We start from the raw sequence: 21,565 nt of genomic DNA, 5'->3' as shown, positions 1-21,565 counted from the left end.
GATGGTGCTGGTGAGGATGTTGATGAAGATTGGTCCTCCCACGACGAGAGGATCGTTGGTGATGTCGATGGCTTTGATTTTCTCCTCCCGGAGGGAAGTATCCCCAGCGGAATCGCTCCATTGGAGAGTAAAAGTGCTCCTGTCCAGGTTCCACCTCGAGACGACGGTGCTTCGTCCCAAAAGTCCTCTGTGTATTTTTTAGGGCAATTGACTTCATATAGTAGAAGGAAGGGCCGGAGGCCAGTTGTGGGCCCCACAAGGCATTAGGGTGCGCCCAGGGGGGTGGCCACGCCCTGTTGCCTTGTGGGCAGCAGGTGGCCCCCCCTATGGTATTTCTTTGCTCCAGTATTATTTTATATATTCAATAAAAAATCTCCATGAAGTTTCAGGTCATTTGGAGCTCCGTAGAATAGGTATCTGTGATGTAGCTTTTTAGGTCCAGAATTCCAGTTGTCGGTAATTTCCCTCTTCATGTATATCTTGCAAATTAAGAGAGAAGATGCATTAGAATTACATCATAAATGGAAATAATGATCAAAAACATTGTAAGTAATAGCAGGAAAACATGATGAAAAAAGGACATATCACTTAGTAGAGAAAGAAAGTTGGTCGCAACAATCCCTCTTGAGCTTGAAGTAGTCGTCATGTGTCTCCACTCCCTCCACAATGTGCAAGAACATTTGTTTTCGCATGCGGAAACGGCGACAAAACCATGGATCATCCAAAAAAGTTGGGTTCGAAGAAAAGTAGTCCTTCTACAATAGTCGTGCTCCGGACACCCTATCCCGATTGATCACTCGTCTCCCTTCGATTGGGCCCTTGAAGTTGAGAATATGCTCCACCTGTCGGTCCATTTCGTCTTGCATGCTCATGAGCATGATCGTGTCCACCTCTTCGTCCGAATACGAGGAATCGAAGAACTCATCTTGAATCATTTGATCAAGCTCCATCGGTCCATACTCCTCGTCCGACAAAGCATCGGAATTCATCGTTTTCCCTAAAGAATCACAAAAAATACAGTCAGACAATGTATCAAACACATAGAGCGCAAGGCGAAGCCAAAGAGTTGTTGGACGTACCGTGGTGGGGTGCGGACCGGCGGCGACGTCCCCGGCGGCGAGGACGGGAGAGAGGACTGCTCTGCCGGAGGTGGCGGCGTAGAGGCTCGGAGCGGCTGATGGGCGCATGCGGCAGCGGAGCGGCAAGACGGACGCCGAGTAGTAGGAAGAAAAGAGGAGAGAGCAAATGGATCCGGTAGGTCGATTTGGTAGATTTGGTGCAATTTGCAGTGGGGTCAAGCAGTCGGGCCCGACGTGACGGACGTGTCCGGACGCCCCATGTCCGTCACATATTTGGGCTGAATTTGAGAGGTGCCGGTTATCCCGGGCGTTTGAGACGTCTGTCTGGTTTGAAATTTCGTGACCGATGACCGGATGACCCGCCCAAGCGTATGAAGCGGGTTTGGGATGCCCGCTCAACTGTTGTGCCTGCAGTTTAATGGAACCTGGGTTCCCTGTTTTTTTTTTTCTTTTAAAGACAGCCTTGCCCGGACTGTTGGTCAGTGGTCCGGCTACAAACATGAGGACTTTTGTCTTGCACGAGTGACGAGTTTACCAACCTAGTTGTCACACGGGTGACGCATGCAGAGGATCACGACCCCCGTCCACCCACCCACCCACCCGGTCAGCCACCACCACCTCCTCGTGTTCTTCCGTTCCGTTCCGTTCCCGAGGAGGAGTGGAGTGGCGAACATCGCATATCCCCGGACGCAGAGCCAAAAGCGAATCCACCCCGCTTCCCCTGCTTTCCTCCCTCGCCTCCCTAATTTTAGCAGCATGGAGGGCGCCGAGCGATCCATGGGGGCCGCTGATTAAATGAGGCCAGCAGATCGCGGTGCGCCCCCCGTCTCCTTCTTCGTCGCCGCCCCCGTCTCCGTCTCCGTCGCGGTCTTCGTCTCCTCCTTCGTCGCCGCCGTCGTCGTCGTCGTCTCCCCCGAGGTGAGACCCGCTCCGCCATCTCTGTTCCTCGACATCCCGCCCAGACCCAGTACGGCCCCTCCCTCCCCTTTTCCGGCTCTGAGATATGGAGGAGCGGCAGGCAGCGGCGAGCGAGATTTGTTTTTCGTTGGATTTGGCTGGCGCCTGCCGATTTGCGAAGGGATTCGGTCAGAGCCACCAATCGGAGGGAGTCGCTAGGTGGCGGCGTGTAGTGTAGGGTAAGGCGGTCTCTCTTTTGCTTCTGAATGATGGTAACATGGGGTGGGGATGCAGATTGGTTGGACACCAAATTGGGCATACAGATGAGATGATCCTCATGGGCAGGGGTGTGGCATTTCAGTTTGATCTGGGCAACAGGGGCTTGCCATCTTACTTGTGTGCTGCTAATAGAAATAGTTGTGAGTTTTCCGCATCGCGGTCACCCATCAGGTATATAGGAGGGAGCACCAGACTGCAAGGGGTCCTAGTTGTTTTGGAATCTTAAATACTCCAAAAACGTCCTATATTATGGGACGGAGGGAGTACTTGTTTGTGTGGTTGATAGACAGGGGTAGCTATGCTGTTGAAAATACACGAGCACTTAGATCATGCTTGTTGGGGTTTTCTGGCAAGAATGCTGTGACAATAGATGATGCTGGTTCTGCTCTGGTGTTATGCTGCACTTTCATTTTCTTCCTTATTTGGTTGATGCAAATGCTGAAATGCAATAGCGGCTCGTTTATCTTGGCATATAAGTATCAATTTCACGGCTCCATGTCTTGTCGTACATGTATATGAATGTGTGCATTTAAAGAACAAGTCAGTTGGGTCACAAATTCACAAGAGTCTGTGTGTAGCTGTAACTCATCCCCATTCTACTTCGTAGACTGACAATCTTACCTGTATGTTTATTTTGTCTAAGTTATTATGTTGCTTCCTGTACCACTTTCTTCTCCTTGTTTACTTATTTTCTGTTCTCTTGCATAATGCAGGTTGCATTCAGCTTCCGATATTGCCGTGTTCCCCAGGAAGAGAGAGTACTTGGGGCACTCTCCTATGCTTCTCCGAGACTTGCTCATTTCTTTCCTTGCCAATGAAACAAGACAGTCGCATGGCGGGAAACTCGGTGAATCTGCCTCATGCAACTAGAAGAAGAAGTACTTTGGCTTTCAAGTTCCTGATACCCTTCGTTCTAGTTCTTTCAGTTTCTGTTATTGCTGTCACCCAGTACTTCCAAAGTATCTCCTACTTTCTGCGGCCGCTGTGGGACACACCACCAAAGCCCTTCACCCGTATCCCGCACTACTATGCCCCTAATATGTCCATGCACCAGCTGTGTCAGCTCCATGGCTGGGGCATCCTCTCCTCCCCTCGCCGTGTCTTTGATGCTGTTCTCTTCAGCAATGAGCTCGATGTTCTGGAAATCCGCTACCATGAGCTCTTTCCATATGTTGACAGGTTTGTCATCCTTGAGGCGAATGCTACCTTCACTGGCATCCCAAAGTCACTCACCTTCTTTGAAAACCTCAACCGTTTCGCATTTGCTAGCTCAAAGATTGTCTATGACATGCTTCCCATTGGAGAGTTGGATCCTGATTCTCGCCGAATGCCCTTCCTTGTAGAAGCTGGTCACCGCCGTGCACTTAACAACCTGCTAAAAAGATCAGGCATTGCTGTGGGGGATGTCTTGATCATGGCTGATGCCGATGAGATCCCCAGTCCTGAAACCGTGCAGTTGCTGAAGTGGTGTGATGGAATACCGCCAATCATGCATCTCGAGCTAAAAAACTATATGTACTCCTTTGAATATCATGTGGATCAAAACAGCTGGAGAACGACAGCGCATGTGTTCACCGAGCGGACCAAGTATCAACACTCCCGCCAGACCGACCTGATGCTGGCCGACGCGGGCTGGCACTGCAGCTTCTGCTTCAGGGAGATCAAGGAGTTTGCTTTCAAGATGAAGGCATACAGCCATGCAGACCGGGTGAAACATGACATTTTCCTGAACCCGGACAGGATCCAGAGAGTCATATGCAATGGGGATAACATTTTTGACATGCTGCCTGAGGAGTACACGTTTAGTGATCTCTTCAAGAAGATGGGGCCTATACCGAGGTCAGCGTCCGCTGTTCATCTTCCATCCTATTTGATCAGGAACGCGGACAGCTACAGGTTCTTACTTCCTGGTGGGTGCTTGAGACCGGGCTAAATCAGAAGTGTCTTGTAACTTGTTAGCCAACAGTATTACTTTTAGATGCAATGTTGTTGTTACTGTGGAAATAGGTGTCTTTGTTTGATGTGGAGCAGTAATAGTTTTAGATAGGATGGTAGAAACTTTCTGTCTGTGTGTGTGTGTGTGTTCAAGGAACCATGTGAACTTCAGCTTAGAATTCACCTAAGGTGATACAAAGGTAAAATAGCGACAGGGATCGCCGCCCTTTTGGGTTCATCCTGATGAGCAGGAAGCACATCAATGATGTAATTTGTTCTTGATCTAAATAAGGAGAGAATGATGCCATTGTCTTCTCTACTGGAATCAATGGAACAGGCTACAAAATGCAGAGATACAGAGTTAGCTGCTCTTTTTCGATTATATACTCTGCATCGTTTGCATGCTAATCTATGCCTAGTGTTACTTGAACTTTTTTAAATAACATTCCCTCATGGACAAATGTTTACTTACAGTCTAAACCCATAGGTTTCCCTCTCAAAATAAGAACATCTAACTAAATAATTTACATTTAGTTGTAATCAGATATATAGGAAGTCTTTTTTTTTCCCCTGCCATTGGTGTACTATTTATGTTTTCCTTAACCTAGAACACGAAAAGCCTATTTTACTCCCTTAAAGTATTGGCATGAGCACTTCACCCCGTCATCTCCGAGGCTTGGAACTGTAAATGGAAAATCAGGAGAAAATGTAGCGATGAGCTGGACAACATAATACAGGAACAAACATAACAAAAAACTATACACGTGCTAACCGCTTTGCATAATTATTATTCAGTAATTTTCGGCAGAGAGTTTCATTTGATTTTCAGATCATCAATGTCATCAAGCTGGAAACAGCCTCTTACAGAAATGTAGGGAAAGGCTGCGTACTATAGACCCAAAGTGGTCGGACCCTTCCCTGGACCCTGCGCAAGCGGGAGCTACATGCACCAGGTTGCCCTTTTTTATCATCAATGTCATCAAGCTTGTGCTTCCTGATGATCATACCCACCCATGTTAGCTTCTGGTATATAACATGGCTCTATGTAAAATTTGATCTGTTTGCAGCTTGTCAACACTTTCTTCAAGCTGCCCAAAAGTTGCTGGGAAATAAAACTTTATTGATCATTTAAACCTCGAAAAGGAACATGTGTAATAAAATATAAGAAAATCATTCAGCTTGATCCCCTTCCAGATATTTCTGTCATCCGCTCTTTCCCTCTATAGGATCTGATACATTGTTACTATTTCGTTGACATGTCATGTTTCTTTCTTTCCACTTCCTTTAATATACGTCGCATTATCACTCGCTGTTTAGTATAGTATAGACATGACTTCATGACAGTCTTTAGCATGGAAAAGTATTGCATTGTGCAAAAGTTGATGCAAAACCAGGACTTCATTTATCTGATGTGCATTGTGCAACAACTTCAATTTGTTAAAGCTTTAAGATGCCTGCATTTCTATCCATGTGATGTACTCTCCACATATTAAATGATGCATATCTTCCATCAAGTCTCAATAGTGCTTTTGAAGGTACAACACATCTTTGCATCTTCTAGATATAATTGCATCAATACTCACTTTCTTCTACATAGTTTTTCTTTTCTTTAATATGGTCTGCTCATCCATGGCTATAAGAAGAGAAGCCTCTAACCTATTTGGATCTGCACCGCCTCTCCTCTCCGCCAGCTTCATACATGGAGGCTCTCAAGGTCAAGATGCCAGACTTGTGCTTGCTCTTGCTCATGGCACTCCTGTTGCTTCCTGGTAAGCCTTGCCTGGAATAATTATCCGAACAATATATAACACTTTCTCAGTAGTCTATTCTTTTTGATGCTGCTGTGCAAAATGATGTTCTTATTTTTACTGAAGGGTCTGAAGGTAATACCTGCGCGACGGTCAGCCGGACCTACATTACTCTCTTATGTGTGCGTGATACGTGCGTCAAGCACTGCCACAGCAAGGGCTACACAGGAGGGAAGTGCGTGATCACCTCCTTGGAACCTCCCATGTTAGTCTGCTTCTGCATGAAACCCTGCTGATGATGCTTCTGAAGCGGTAATGTTTTTGTGTGTGTGTTTAAGGAACTATATTTGTGAACTTCTATGTCGTATTTGCTATGATGAGCAGATCAACACAGAGTTCACCTAAAGCGATGTAATAAAGGTAATATTGTGATGGAGTTCTCGGCCCTTTTGGGTTCATTCTGATTAGCAGCTACAGATGCAGAGATAGATATATAGCTGTGTTTGTGATGCGATTATATCTTCTGGAGTGTTTGCATGTGAATCTATCTCCAGTGTTTGACATCGTTAAATTTATCCGGATAATGTGTTCTAGCACAGTGTTTGACAAAAAGAAGAAAGCAAAACATTGAAAACAGTTGGTGCTAGCTCTGTCAGCTTCCTCTTTGGCCCCCAGAGAAGCGAGAGATCTTTCTCACTGAAGATGGTATCCACCTCAGACCGAGAGTCTCAAGTCTGTTCCTCTCTGCATTGCTTTCATAGTTCTGTAGGCCTTTTTTGGGCCATAACAACTGCAACGTTTGCCGTGGTATCATCATGATCTCAAGCATGCTGCAAAGCCGTGCTGTGGCATTTTGCAGTGAACGTTCGTTCTAGACATAACTTCTCTGATTTGATTATATCCTCTGCATTGTTTGCATGTTAATCCATGTCTGATGTCACTTGAACATTGAAAGAACAATCTCCAATGGACAAACATTGCAGCCTAAACACATAACTCCCTCCCTCAAAATAAGAACATCTAACTAAATAGTTCTATTTCAGTACATTTATAATCATATTCCATAAATATATTGTTTTCCCCCTTAAATTATTGTCATTAGCACTTCACCCCTAATCTTAGTCTGTGGCTTGGAATAGTAAATGGAAAATCAGGAGAAAACGTATTGATGACCTGGACAACAGAATACACAGTAACAACTAAAAACCACAAATACTATACAAGCTCTAGCCACTTTAGATAATTATTATTTAATAATAAACAAACCAAATGGGTCAACTCTATCTAGACCAAAAATTTCAGCATCTGCCAATGTACAACACGTAGTTGCATCATCCCTATGTTTGTTTTCATTCCATAAAGTCTCAAAAGTGCTTTGAAGGCGCAACACATCTTTGCATCATCCAGATAGAACTGCATCTTCTAGACATACTTTTTCTTTTCTTTTCACATGGTCTGCGCATCCACGACTATAAGAAGAGAAGGCGTAAACACATTTGGATCTGCACCGTCTCCTCTCATCTAGCTTCATTTCCTCTCTGGGTGCTTATACCTCGAGACATGGCGGTCCTCCAGGCCAAGATGCCAGCCTTGTGCTTGCTCTTGCTCATGGCACTGCTGTTGTTTCCTGGTAAGCCTTGACCGGAATAACTATCTGAGAACTATAACATCTTCTCGGTGTCCTATTCTTTTCTTTGATGCCGTGGCGCAAAATGAGATGTCCTTATTTTTACTGCAGGATCTGAAGGCAAGACTTGCTCGGAGGTCAGCAGGACCTACACTCCTCTCTTATGTGGGGATGACACATGTGCTACTCACTGCCACAAGGAGGGCTTCCCTGGATCGAAGTGTGTGATCACCTCCTTCGACCCTCCCTTTTCAATCTGCCTCTGCAAGAAACCTTGCTAATGATGCTTGTGGAGCAGTAATATATCGTTTGTGTGTTTAATTTACTATGTATGCAGACTTTTATGTTGTATTTGCTGTGATGAGCAGATCAACATAGAATTCACACAAGGCAACATAACAAAGGTGAAATTGCGATAGAGTTCGCGGCCCTTTGTGTTCTATCCTGATGAGCAGCCACAAATGCAGAGATAGATATAGCTGTTGTGATGCGATTATATCTTATGGAGTGTCTGCATGTGAATCTACCTCTAGTGTTTGACATGGTCAAATTATCCGGATAATGTGTGTTAGATGTATGTTTCTGTATGATCGACAAGCTGAAATGCTCAACGTACACCATACATGGTAATTGCAAATCATGGTTAATTGTGTCTGGTGAGTTTGTGCAATGAATTTGTAGTTGGTGCTGGATGTGCTTGATAGTCTAAAAGAACCAAGCAGCTAGATGTCAGTGTTCCCCCTCCGAGTCTTTACTAGACGTGAAGCTATAATCTGAAAGCTATCTAACCACCAAGCAAGCAGCTATCCCTTGATTCTAATACTTTTATCAGGATTTTAAGCGTGCTGATCAATAGAATAAGAGCTCCTTCAATAGGATTTAAAGCGTGCCGGTAAATAGAATAAGAGCTCCATCAGCGTCTCAACCAAGCCTATAAGATCATGGTGTTATTCTCTTGGTTCGATTCTTTGTAAGCATGAACAATTGGACACTAGAGTTTGCTCAAAACTACTGAGATTTCATCTCCTCTGGTATGAACAGACTTGCTTCATGTATATTATAAACTTTGTGTAAACCAATTAATAAAGTCCTCTAGTTTTTTGTACAACGGAGAGCTATAAAATTTGAAATAAAAAGAAAGAAAAACATGAAGACAGTTGGTGCTAGCTCTGTCAGCTTCCTCTTCGGCCTGGATCCCGGAGCAGCGGAAGCGACGTTCGGCCTGGATCCCGGGGGGTGGCGGCGGGTGAAGTTCAGGTGGCCCTCGACGGCATGGTGTGGTGGCGCCCAAGTCCAAGGCGGAGCTGCTCCAGCGGTCTAGTGGCTTTGGCTCCGGTTGATTTGGCTCAGTGACGGTGATGAGCAGGAGAGGGATCCTTCCCGGCGGCTCTCGGGTTTTGGCGGGGTGGGGTGGTGGCCTTCCCCCCAGGCTCCAGCGGTTGTGCACGCCGGCAGTGGCCAGAGCGTCAGGGCTCCCGCGATGACAGTGCTGTTGTGGGTGGTCGCCGGATCTGGGCGGCCAGATCTGGGGCTTTGAAGGTGGTCTGGCCGGTGCACAGGTTGTTGATTGGAATCTTGGGGCAGATCCCGGTGAAGATATTGTCTTAGGTCGATGGCCGGAGCCGGTGATGGTGACGCCCTGGGCGCCGTCTCCTTCGTGAAGGCATCATCAAGGTGAAGCTCCCACCTCCTTCCATTACCTCCAGAGGAAACCCTTGATCAGTCGATCGGATGATGGCGGCGCTCATATGTCGCTCCCCCCTTGGGGCATCATTATTGGAGGTGTTCATCGGTTGAGGGACCGGTGGATGGTTTCAATGGTGGAGCAGCGTTGAATGTGATGCATCGACGACATGGAGTCTCGGCGGGCGTGGCGCAGCAGGGTCACGGTGATGGATGCATGATGATGGACGCACGTAGGGAGGTCGCATTGTCTGGCGGCGTGGCGGCGTCGACGACAGGCCTGGCAAGGTCAATGCGTTGATACCAGTTATGAAGATGGATCGGCGGAAGACGGTGGCGGCAACCTCTAGAGTATGCGCATGCGGTGCCCGCTGAGAGTCCAATGGACCGGTTTGTGCCCCCGACCGCCGTTGGGCGGATTTGTTGAGGCCTCCGGATTTAGATGATCGGCGTTGGTGTGAGGTCTAGGCAGGCGACTCCGATCATGTGCACCTCCTTCATCAAGTTGATAGGAGTAGCGACAAATGTTGCCAGAAGGACGGTGGCTCCAGACTAATTGATGCATTACTTTGTAAGGCTTTGTTGAATAATTAATAAAAGAAATGGTTGTATGCATCGCTCGATGCAGAGGCCAGGGGTTATCCTCCTTTTCTAAAAAAATGGGTCAGCTCTATCTAGACCAAAAATTTCAGCATCTGCCAATGTATACAACACAGAGCTGCATCATCCCTATGTTTGTATTCATCCGTAAAAGTCTCAAGGTTGCTTTGAACTTTGAAGATGCAACACACCATTGCATTATCCAGATAGAAATGCATCTTCAAGATATAATTGCATCATACTCTCTGTTTTGTACATAGTATTTTTATATGGTCTGGCCATCCATGACTATAAGAAGAGAAGGCACTAACCTATTTGAATCCGCACCGTCTCCTCTCCGCTAGCTTCCTTTCTACCTTGGGTGTTTATTCTTGAAGACATGGAGGTCTCCAAGATCAAGATGCCAGGCTTGTGCTTGCTGCTGCTCATGCCACTCCTGTTGCTTCCTGGTAAGCTTTTACCTGAAGAATATAACGGTCTATCAGTGTTCTATTCTTTGATGCTGCTAAGCAAAATGTTGTCCTTATTTTGACTGCAGGATCTGAATCTGGCGATTATTGCAAGGTGTTGAGCAAGACCTACACTACTTTTCACTGCACGGACAATCCATGCGCTGAGCACTGCCGCAATGAGGGCTTCCCTCGTGGGTGGTGTGAGTTCGTCTCCTTAGAACCTCTCGCCTTAGTCTGCTTCTGCAGGAAACCCTGCTGATGATGCTTGTGAAGTAATAACACTGTTGTGTGTTTGTAAGGAAGTGTATATGTGAACTTCTATGTCGTATTTGCCGTGACGAGCAGATTAGCATAGAATTCACCTAAGTCAGTATAATAAAGGTGAAGTTGCAATAGTCTGCCTCCCTTTTGGGTTCATCCTGATGAGCAGGAGTCACATTAAGCTCTTGATGGTCCTCTCTGCTGATGAAACCTGTTCTTGGTCTGAATAAGGAGAGACTGATGCCTTTGTCTCTTATGTTATTGGAATCAACAGAGCATGCTACAAATGCAGAGGTATGGACATAGCTGCTGTGACATGATTATGTCTACTCGATTGTTTGTATGTGAATCCATCTCTAGTGTTACTTGAACATCCAAAGACCAATCTCCAGTAGACAAAAACATTAAAAGTATTTTGATCTGGTTATGATTATCTATTGTACAGTGAGATCATGCCACACTGTTTTCCTTCACCCGGTACAGCGATTAGCTCTTCAACCCCTAATCTTTGTGTGAGGCACGGAGCAGTAAAGGGAAAATCAGGAGGAAATGTATCCTTGAAGGACAAGAGAAAAGAAAAGCACAGAAACAAAATAATAGCACAAAAGGATTCTAAGTAAATTGTTGTATAAATAGAAAAACAGAAACTGTACAAGTCCTGGCCACTCTGATTAATAACATTGATAACAACAACAACAATAATAATACTTGAATTTATTAATATTATGAATACATTCGAGTACACTACAACATTAATTTCTTAACCCAGACTTAATTATGTTGTCTTGTTCTTCGTTTCCAGACCATCCATACCTATGACAAGAGATCACTTACACTTTACTCCGCATATTCGGTTTAAATTTATCAACATTTACAATGCCAAATAAATACATTATGAAAATATATTCCATAATGGATCTAATTATATTGATTTGGTATTGCGAATGTTGGTATTTTTTTCTATAATCTTTATCAAACTTTATAAAATTTGACTCAAGGCAAATTTAAGATGCAAAGTAAAAAGAAACAAAGAGAGTATATTTGGATCCTCATCATCTGGCTTTCTCCGCGCTCGCTATGCGGTGTTTATTCTGGGAGGTATGGGGGGTCTTCAAAGTGCTTATGCTTCCTCAAGTCCATCCATCCATCCACTGGTCAAATGAAGAATTTGTGAGAGGAGTATAAGCTGCCCCCAGAAGTTGCTGCTGGCAAATCAAAGAAATAAAACCGCGTGTTCCAGCTATATTAATTGGGACTGTCTATTCAACAATTGACTGATTTGTATTTGGTTATCATTCAAATTTTCCAACCAATAATCTGTTGACAGCTGTATGTCTGTTTTTACAGAAGAAAACGGATCGGGCTGTATTTGTGACCCGTTAAGCAACTAACAGCGACAAAAAGGTTGAACCAGTCGCCCTACTGTCCTTTCCTTGACCCGTCAAAAGCACCTGACAGGTTTACACCGTACAAATGCATAAGGTTACACCGAGCAAAATGCATAAGGGGGTAAAATTACAGAGTAAAATCACATTGGGACTAGCATATCAAATTACACAGTAATTAAGTGTAAAATTACAGTTTAACTAGCAACAGATTACAGTATACGTTATGGGGAAAATTACACTGTAGAAAATGGAAAAATAGGATTACAGTGAAACTACCATACAAATTACACATAAAATTATCAGTCAAATTACACAATACAGACATGGGTAAAATTACACCGGGGGAATTACATTGTAACTACTGTGTACTAACATTGTAACTACCATACAAAAATACACAGTAATTATCAGTCAACTTACTGTGTAAAAAATGGCATTTGAATTACAGTGTAGATATGGGTAAAATTACACTGTAAAAAAAGGTGTAAGGTTATAGTGTAACTACCATACAAATTACACAGTAATTATCAGTCAAATTACTGAGTAAAAAAAGGCATCAGATTACAATGCAGGTATGGGTAAATTTACACTGTAAAAAAGGTGCAGGATTACAGTGTAACTACCATACAAAATTACACAGTAATTATCAGTCAAATTACTGTGTAACTATGGGTAAATTTACACTGTAAAAAAGGGCATTCGAATTACAGTGTAGATATGGGTAAATTTCCACTTCCCGTTCGAATTACAGTGTAGATATGGGTAAATTTACACTGTAAGAAAGGAATAGGATTACAGTGTAACTACCATACAAAATTACACAATGGTTATAGGATTACAGTGTAACTACCATACAAATTTCACACTAAGTATCAGTCAGTAATAAGGGCATTTAGATTACAGTTTATATAGGGTAAATTTACAGTGTAGGTACCATACAAATGACCCAATGATTAACGAAAGAGAAAAAAAGACTTACAACATTCCTTCTGCCAGCAGATGATAATTTTCTCTTCAGGTACTTTACTTTCTGATCAAGAAACAAAAAACATAAAATCATCAAACCAACATATGAAAAAATATGGAATAAAAACATCAAACTCTTCATCATCACACTAGTAGAAAACAGGGCTTAGGTCACAAGGCAGTTTTCACATTAGCCCCGGTTCAGTCACGAACCGGGACCCATGGGGGCATTCGTCCCGGTTCGTGAGCCCAGGGGGCCGGCCGGGGCCTCGTGGGCATTGGTCCCGGTTCGTATGGAACCATTTGTCCCGGTTCGAGCCACGAACCGGGACTAATGGTCCTCGCTCCTGGCCCACAACCATTGGTCCCGGTTCTTGGCATGAACCGGGACAGAAGGCCCGGATTTAGTACCGGTTCATGCCACGAACCGGGACCAATGAGGTGCCTATATATATATACCCCTCGCCCGCGAGCAGAGCACTCCAGTGCTCTGTTTTTCTCTGGCCGGCGAGGGGAGGGCTTTGTGGTGCTCTAGCTCATCTCCTATGCACATGAGGTGTTCGATGAAATGCCCGAGCCACACTAGTTAAGCTTTGTCCTCTCGAAGCTCGACCTCAAAGCTTCATTTTCCTCGAGATTTGTCTAGGTTTAGCGGCCCGTCACGTCCCATTCCCGTCTTCACCGCCGTCGACCGCCCGCGTCGATCTCGTCGCCGGCACCACCGTGGTGAGCCTCTTGTTCTTATCTTCTTTTTGAAAGAAAAAAATCTTACTTTAGATAGATACTTGTCTAATTTTCTTACTATTTTATTCCTTCTTATTACATAGTGCGATGGTTTTGGTATCCGCCCCCGTCGGCCCTCGTCCTGTCTATGATTCGGATGTGGTATATATTATCTTTTTATAACTATTTGATTCATTTATTGTTTATGACAAATATACCGACCAGCGTGACATAGATTTTATTTATCTAGGAGGTGGTTGAACCGGAAATTCTAACCGACCCTATTGTCGAGAGGTTAAATTTAGTTGAAGAAGAAAACAATTACTTGAAGGAAAAAATAAAAAAAATTGAGGAGGAGAAGATGATATTGGAGTTGCATGTTGCGGATGTCGTCGATGACCACAAGATCAAGATGGATGCAATGCGCTTGAAGATTAGAAAGATTAGAAAATATGCCATTCATACCGAGGCTTGGTATCATTATGCCGTTGGATCAATTGTTACCTTGGTTGCGATTATGATCGCATTTGTTTTCGCATTGAAATGTTTACCTAGTTTCAATGTATGGTTTAATTAATTAGATGCTCTGGAGAGCTATATATATGTTGTTAGATGAGAACTATGTATGTACTTTGGTTCTAATGTGATGATGAACTTCTATTAATTTGGTCACTTAATTATCTATTCATGATGTTATGTAATGGTTTTTGACACACTTAATTATATATAATGCACGCAGATGAACCGGCAATGGATGTACGGTGACAGACACACCTCCAAGTACATTAAGGGCGTGCATGATTTTCTCGAAGTGGCTGAGGCAAACAAGCAGAATGGTTTTATGTGTTGTCATGCCCTATATGTGGGAATACGAAGTCTTACTCTGACCGGAAAATCCTTCACGCCCACCTGCTTTACAAGGGTTTCATGCCACACTATAATGTTTGGACGAGGCACGGAGAAATGGGGGTTATGATGGAAGACGGCGAAGAAGAAGAGGACGATGACAACTATGTGCCCCCTGAATACGGTGATGCTGCAACGGGGGAAGCTGCTGAAGATCAAGAGGAACCAGACGATGTGCCCAATGATGCTGCAAGGGGGGAAGCTGCTGAAGATCAAGAGGAACCAGTGCCCGATGATGATGATCTCCGCCGGGTCATAGTCGACGAGCTCACAATGGCCCTCGGGAATCCTGAGCACCCTGGACGGACACGAGGCACGCCAGGCTCCGTTCCGTGGAAGGCTGGTTTTCCGGACGCGGGCGGTTACAAAACCCAGGAGAGGAGGAAAAAAGTGGAGCAGATCCAAATTCAGCGTCTGCACGAAAGGGTTCAAGTGCTAGAGGAACGAGACGGCAATCGAGATGCCGAAACTGCCCCCGAAGCTACACCGCCATCTCAGCGTAGAAGCAGCGTGGCTTCCACCGAGCTGCCTCAGCTGGAGCATGCGGCTACTCCTAGCTACCCCGTGGATGCTATCACGGAGTCTCAACATTGCCACCTTATGGCGGAATGGTAGAACTTGAAAGTCAAGGCGGCTGTTGGCTCTGTTTTACCTACTGAACCCGGCGCAACCTACCACTGCCGGCCGATTCCAGAAGGATATGCTAGGGTGATGGTGGATGAAATAACGGAGGGATTTGAGGACCTCCAGCTTGACCACCCTACCGGTGAAGGGGAGACTCGGCTGGGTTTAGCTCTGAAGACTCCATGCCTATGGCGGAAGGAGCTCATCCAGCTTCCGAACTGGACGGCTCCGGCGAGTAAGGGCACTCCGCCTCCTCCTCCGCCTCCTCCTCCGGCGAGTGATCAGGGCACTCAGCCTCCTTCTCCGGCGCGTGGCGGCACTCCGCCTCCTTCTCCGCCAGCGCCGGCGCGCCAGAGCAGCCAGCCTCCTCCTTCTCCGCCTCGTCGGCAAGGGCGGAAGAGACCCGCCGCCGCTGCGGCTGCTCCGGCGCGTCGTAGTCCTTCTCCTACGCCTCGTAAGCAAGGAAAGAAGTCAGCCGCAGCCGCTCCGTCTGCTCTGCCGGCGTCTAGCAGTACAGCTGCCAGAGGCGGGAGGCAATACAGATTCGGTCCTTCTCTGGAGACTCCAAAGAAGTTACCATATGAGAGGACCGAGGAGGAGAACGCGAAGATCGTGCGAGCCGAAGTGAAGAACTTCTTTGAAGGGGTGAAAGCAAAGAAACATCCACCTCCGGAAGAGAAGGTAGATCCGGTGAAAGCAAAGCGCACTCTGGCTGCCCTGACAAAACCACCAAAGTCTCCGCCGAGAGGCAACTATGAGCGCGTTCTTGGAAAGGCATATGCCGAAGCGGAGCGGCCGGGAAGTACTGTCAGTGATAAAAGGATGAAAGAACGACGAGCTGGGAAAAAAATTGCCCAGCTCGGCGAACAAGCGAACCAATCGTGCCCCCCGCTCAAGGTGTCAAAAGACATCGTCGCTAATGATCCGGGTATGGTGTCCGGTTATAGCAATCTTGGAGATTACCTGCCCGACGATGTACATTATGAAATCATGGAGGTGGACGAACACAAATACCATTACGGGAAGCCTCTCGTCAAAGATGTCAGATCTCTAAGCACGATGATGCGAAGACTACATGATTGGTACATGAAAACCTGCAGAGAGTCTGATGGGATGAGTACTTTGACGCTGAGAGTTAAACCGGAGCATGACCTCGTTGGAATTGAACTGCTGAATGTTCCATTTGAGGATTTCTTCCAGTTTTACAATCAAAAGTCCCTCGATAAAACAACGATCACTTGCTACTGTCTGTAAGTAGTACTACTTCTGTCATTAAGTCTCTCTATATAGGTCAGCTCTTTCATTGCATGTATTTATACTTATCCTCACTATATTATGCAGATTGAAGATCGCCGAATTGAAGAAAAGACAAATCGGTGATATTGGGTTCATTAACAAAAATCTCATATATGCATATACGGTTGAAAAACATCCCAAGGAAGCCGAGGCCAACTTGCTACAATCGTTGGTATTAAATCAAAACAAAGATATAATACTCTTTCCTTACAACTTCAAGTGAGTGTTACTGTCTTGTGCATATTCGGTTTCCCTTATTAGTCCGGGTTATGGTAATGTAATTGATGACTTATGCATGCATGCGCAGCTTCCACTATATTCTCCTAGAGATTAAGCTTGAGCCGGGAGTAGTAACCGTCTTAGACTCGAGACGAAAAGATCCCCAGGACTATGCGAACATGACTCAAATGCTCCAGAAGTAAGTTAAATTGATCATTATCCACCATATCAGCAACTTTGTTCATTTCCTGATATCAAGTAATTGTTTTCTTTGTCTGGCAGGGTTTGGAGAAAATTCACCTCAAAAGCCCCGGGCCTGCCGAACCAGCTGCAATTTAGACACCCGAAAGTAAGTACTATAGTAGCATGTTCCGCGCATCTCCTAGTGATTCAAGCGCTAGTTTGATCAATACCATTTAGCATGCTTGCTTATCAGTTTGATTGCCCTCTATTTCTTGTAAAGTGGTTGTGGCAGCAACCCGGGAATAATTACTGTGGATACTACGTTTGCGAGTCCATCCGCTACCATACCTGTGAGCGGGGCTACACTGAAGAACAATATGAAGTGCGTAAGCAATAATATTCACAATTTTATTTTATTACCATCATTTGTGTTGAGTTTCATTTATTCATATATATATGTATTGACCCCCTTCTTTAAATTAGATTTTTCGGAAGCGGGATGAACTCCTAGCAGAAGATCGTATGCGAGGAATTCAAGAGGAATTGGCGGCATTCTTCCTTGACCACGTGATCGCTGAAAACGGAGAATACTATGTGGACCCTGTGTTCCTACAATATAATTAGGAGATTGTATTGTAAGAGATAATTATTGTATATATGTAGCCGGTAGTGTCGGATAGATATACGAGAACTTGTTGTTCGACCAATATCTCGGAGAAGGAGAGGTGGTCGATATCACTTCTCTCTGTATGCATATGTTCATGACGATCTTCTGTTTCCTTCATTTGATTACTAGCTAGCGTGTCTACTCCTCTCCATACGTATATAGTACGTAGCGTCGATCAAGCACGGAGATAAGAGAGGACACTTCTCTCTATTAATTAGCTAGCTAACACAATATATGAAACACCTAAATTAACCCCCCAAAACCCCTAAACCACCCCCTTTCAAAAAAAAACCTCAGCTCCTGCCAGGTCCTGACACGTGGATGCCTATTGGTCCCGGTTGGTGGCACCAACCGGGACCAAAGGCCCTCCTGCCTGGGCTCCCCGCACCGGCCACGTGGACGGCCTTTAGTCCCGGTTCGTGTAAGAACCGGGACTAAAGGGCTAGGGCATTAGTAACGACCCTTTAGTCCCGGTTCCAGAACCGGGACTAAAGGCCCTTATGAACCGGGGTAAAAGCCCCTTTTCCTACTAGTGTCACCAGAAACATGAAAAAATGGCTTACATTATTCAGATAGAAATTGTAAAGTGCTTTATTAAACTCTTCATCATCACCAGAACAACCCTGCAAAAGGAAAAAAAATATAAGAAAACAATAACAAAAATTAATATAAAAGAAAAATATAAAAGAAAAAGAAAATGAAAATGGAAAGAAGATAAGAAGACAAATAATAACTCCCAAAGACATAGCATTAGAACCATCATCAGCAAAATCATTAGGCACATAAGGGTCTCTCAAAGAATCAACACTCTCGACTGAAGAAACTAAGGGAACATCCTTGCGAGAGACTTTCCGCAGTCTACCCATTGAGATACTACCTGAAAAACAATAGAGAGAAAAAATGGGCCTCAAAATATACATAAGAGAAATTACAGGCTAACTAGCATACAAATTACACAATAAATACGGGAGAAATTACAGTGTAAAAACGCATCAGATTACAGTGTAACTAGCATACAAATTACACAGTTACAGTGCAAAAGCGCAACATATTACAATGCAAAGGCAGCAAGCTTGTGAATTGGATTTTTTTTTTGGAAAAGGGGGGGCTCCCCGGCCTCTGCATCAGGTGGATGCATACGGACACTTAGATAAATAAAATAGGTTCAACAATGTCGAATAGTCGTAAAAGAAAACAACGTCGAGCTCACATAGACGTCGACGCGAAAACATAAAAAGGCCATAAAGCCACAACCGGCTGGCAGAAATATAGGTAGGAAAACTAATTGCCTATCCTATTACATGACCGCCATCCAAACCGGTTGAATATATCCCGCGCTACCATCTCCCACCGGACAGATCCAGTAACCAAACGCTCCCTGGCCTCCGTCGGAGTGAGTAGGGACCACATACGGATCAACGCCGTAGCACGGAATACAACCTGCAAAAAATGAATAGTAGTTATTCTGTTAAAAGCCAAATCATTTCTGCAGTTCCAAATTGCCCATAACAACGCACAAACTCCTACACGAATGTGTCTAGCTGTAACGGACTCTATCCCATCCAGCCACGTTCCAAATAACGACCCGGCCGAACTCGGAGGAGTAATGTTAAAAGCAATTTGCACTGAGCGCCACAAAATTCTTGCCAACGGGCACTCAAAGAATAGATGCTTAATGGTTTCATCCCGATCACAGAAACTACACCTAGTAGATCCTGTCCAATTGCGCTTAACCAAGTTGTCCTTTGTTAGATTTATGGACAAACCACATAAACACTTTGATTTTCAAAGGAACTTTGACTTTCCAAACATGTTTGGAGTTAGGAATGACACTCGAGTTAATAACATCGATGTACATCGATTTAACGGTAAATTGTCCAGACCTAGTAAGTTTCCAACACAACTGATCGGGCTGATGTTGTAGCTGAACCTCCATCAGTCTACGCACCAGATGAAGCCAAGCTTCCCATCTATTACCAACAAGCACCCTCCTAAACTGAATATTAAGGGGGGTGGCCTGCATAATCGTTGCCACAACCGCATCACGGCGATGCACAATACGATACAGAGTTGGGTACTGTAATGCCAAAGGTGTCTCACCAAGCCAAGTGTCCTCCCAGAAGCGAGTATCGTTACCATCGCCGACTATAAACTTTGTTCTATTAAAGAAGGCTGTCTTAACTCTCATAAGCCCCTTCCAAAATGGCGAATCAGTTGGTCTCATTGTCACCTGTGACAAAGTTTTGGATCGTAGATACTTGTTACGAAGTATCTGTGCCCAAGTCGCATCAGTCCCAACTGATAACTTATATAGCCACTTACTAAGCAGGCATCTGTTCTTGACCTCAAGATTCTCGATACCCAACCCCCCTGATCCTTGGGACGACAAATAATATCCCACTTGGCGAGTCTATACTTTCTCTTAAGATCATCACTCTGCCAAAAAAATCTTGACCGATAGAAGTCCAGCCTTTTCCTAACCCCAACTGGAACCTCAAAGAAAGATAGTAGGAACATCGACAAACTTGTGAGCACCGAATTAATAAGAATTAACCGGCCTCCATAAGACAGAAGTTTGCCCTTCCAGCAACTAAGTTTCTTTTCGAACCGATCTTCGATACATTTCCACTCTCTGTTCGTGAGCTTACGATGATGAATGGGTATACCTAGGTAAATAAAAGGTAAAGCCCCTAATTCACAACCAAACAATTGCCTATAAGCCTCTTGTTCCTCCTTGGCTCTACCAAAGCAGAACAACTCGCTTTTATGAAAGTTAATCTTTAAACCGGACAATTGTTCAAATAAACACAACACCAGCTTCATGTTTCTCGCTTTTGCTAAGTCATGCTCCATGAAGATGATTGTATCATCAGCGTACTGCAAAATGGACACACCCCCATCAACTAGGTTGGGCACCAAGCCACCTACCTGACCGGCGTTCTTTGCCCTGCCTATGAGAATGGCCAACATATCGACTACAATGTTGAACAATATAGGGGACATTGGATCTCCTTGCCTCAGGCCTTTGTGTGTCTGAAAATAATGACCTATATCATCATTGACTTTAATTCCAACACTACCTTTTTGCGTAAAGGATTCTACCTGGCGTCGCCATGCCTCATCAAAACCCTTCATGCGTAAAGCCTGTTGAAGGAAAGGCCATTTGACTTTGTCATACGCTTTTTCGAAATCCACTTTGAAAACAACCCCATCCAGCTTTTTCGTGTGGATTTCATGGAGCGTTTCATGTAGGACCACAACACCCTCAAGGATGTTCCTGTCCGGCATGAAGGCAGTTTGGGTAGGCTGCACAACAGCATGCGCGATCTGTGAGAGCCTATTGGTCCCGACCTTGGTGAAATTTTTGAAGCTAACATTAAGAAGACAGATTGGCCTGAATTGCTCAATTCTCACAGCCTCTGTTTTCTTAGGAAGAAGGGTGATCGTTCCAAAATTTAGCTGAAAAAGATGAAGCTGCCCAGCAAACAGATCATTGAACAAAGGCAACAAATCTCCTTTAATGATAAACCAGCATTTCTTATAAAACTCCGCTGGAAATCCATCTGGGCCCGACGCTTTGTTAGTTTCCATTTGTGAGACGGCCTCAAATACCTCTTTCTCGGTAAAAGGAGCCGTCAGAACATCATTCTCCACAACTGTGAGCTGAGGAACATCCTCAACCCTGGACTCATCCAGAGACACACTGTTATTTTCTAGAGGGCCAAACAAGTGCTTATAGAACTCAGTAATGTACAATTTTAGGTTCTCCTGTCCTACAATTGTACCCTCATCTTGCTCAAGCTGAAAGATCCTCTTCTTTCGATGCTTACCATTAGCAATCATGTGAAAAAATTCAGTGTTCGCGTCCCCCTGGACTACTCTCTGGACCTTGGCCCGCAACGCCCACTTCAACTCTTCTTCCCTAAGAAGTTCCTTGAGCCTCAATTCCGCGACCAGCTTGGCTTGAAGCTCCACGACTGGCAGAAGCGTGGTTTCTGCCTTTACATCTAGGGACTGAATAAGGGAGAGAAG

The 21,565-nt window shown here is 44.8% G+C and overlaps 1 protein-coding gene and 2 long non-coding RNA genes across 3 annotated transcripts; all 3 read left to right on the top strand.

Annotated features, from left to right (window-relative positions):
• The first annotated feature begins 1,707 nt into the window (after nucleotides 1-1,707).
• Nucleotides 1,708-4,546, top strand: LOC123119400 (beta-1,4-mannosyl-glycoprotein 4-beta-N-acetylglucosaminyltransferase). Its single transcript, XM_044539204.1, has 2 exons — nucleotides 1,708-1,997; nucleotides 2,969-4,546. Exon 2 carries the CDS (start codon nucleotides 3,070-3,072, stop codon nucleotides 4,186-4,188), a length of 1,119 nt encoding a protein of 372 aa, XP_044395139.1. The 5' UTR covers nucleotides 1,708-1,997; nucleotides 2,969-3,069; the 3' UTR covers nucleotides 4,189-4,546.
• A 2,794-nt stretch (nucleotides 4,547-7,340) lies between these two features.
• LOC123124304 (uncharacterized) lies at nucleotides 7,341-8,205 on the top strand. Its single transcript, XR_006461036.1, has 2 exons — nucleotides 7,341-7,568; nucleotides 7,677-8,205. It is a non-coding gene; the product is annotated as an uncharacterized lncRNA (long non-coding RNA).
• A 1,942-nt stretch (nucleotides 8,206-10,147) lies between these two features.
• Nucleotides 10,148-10,876, top strand: LOC123124303 (uncharacterized). The gene is made up of 2 exons (XR_006461035.1): nucleotides 10,148-10,297; nucleotides 10,387-10,876. It is a non-coding gene; the product is annotated as an uncharacterized lncRNA (long non-coding RNA).
• The last annotated feature ends 10,689 nt before the right edge of the window (nucleotides 10,877-21,565 follow it).

This window comes from Triticum aestivum, chromosome 5D, assembly GCF_018294505.1.
Source record: "Triticum aestivum cultivar Chinese Spring chromosome 5D, IWGSC CS RefSeq v2.1, whole genome shotgun sequence".
NCBI lineage: Eukaryota > Viridiplantae > Streptophyta > Magnoliopsida > Poales > Poaceae > Triticum > Triticum aestivum.
The sequence above is the reverse complement of the archived record's forward strand: the minus strand, read 5'-3'. Positions and strand labels throughout refer to the sequence as shown.

Coding starts and splice junctions, on each gene's coding strand:
- LOC123119400 (XM_044539204.1), top strand. CDS start 3,070: ATGAAACAAGACAGTCGCATGGCGGGAAACTCGGTGAATCTGCCTCAT.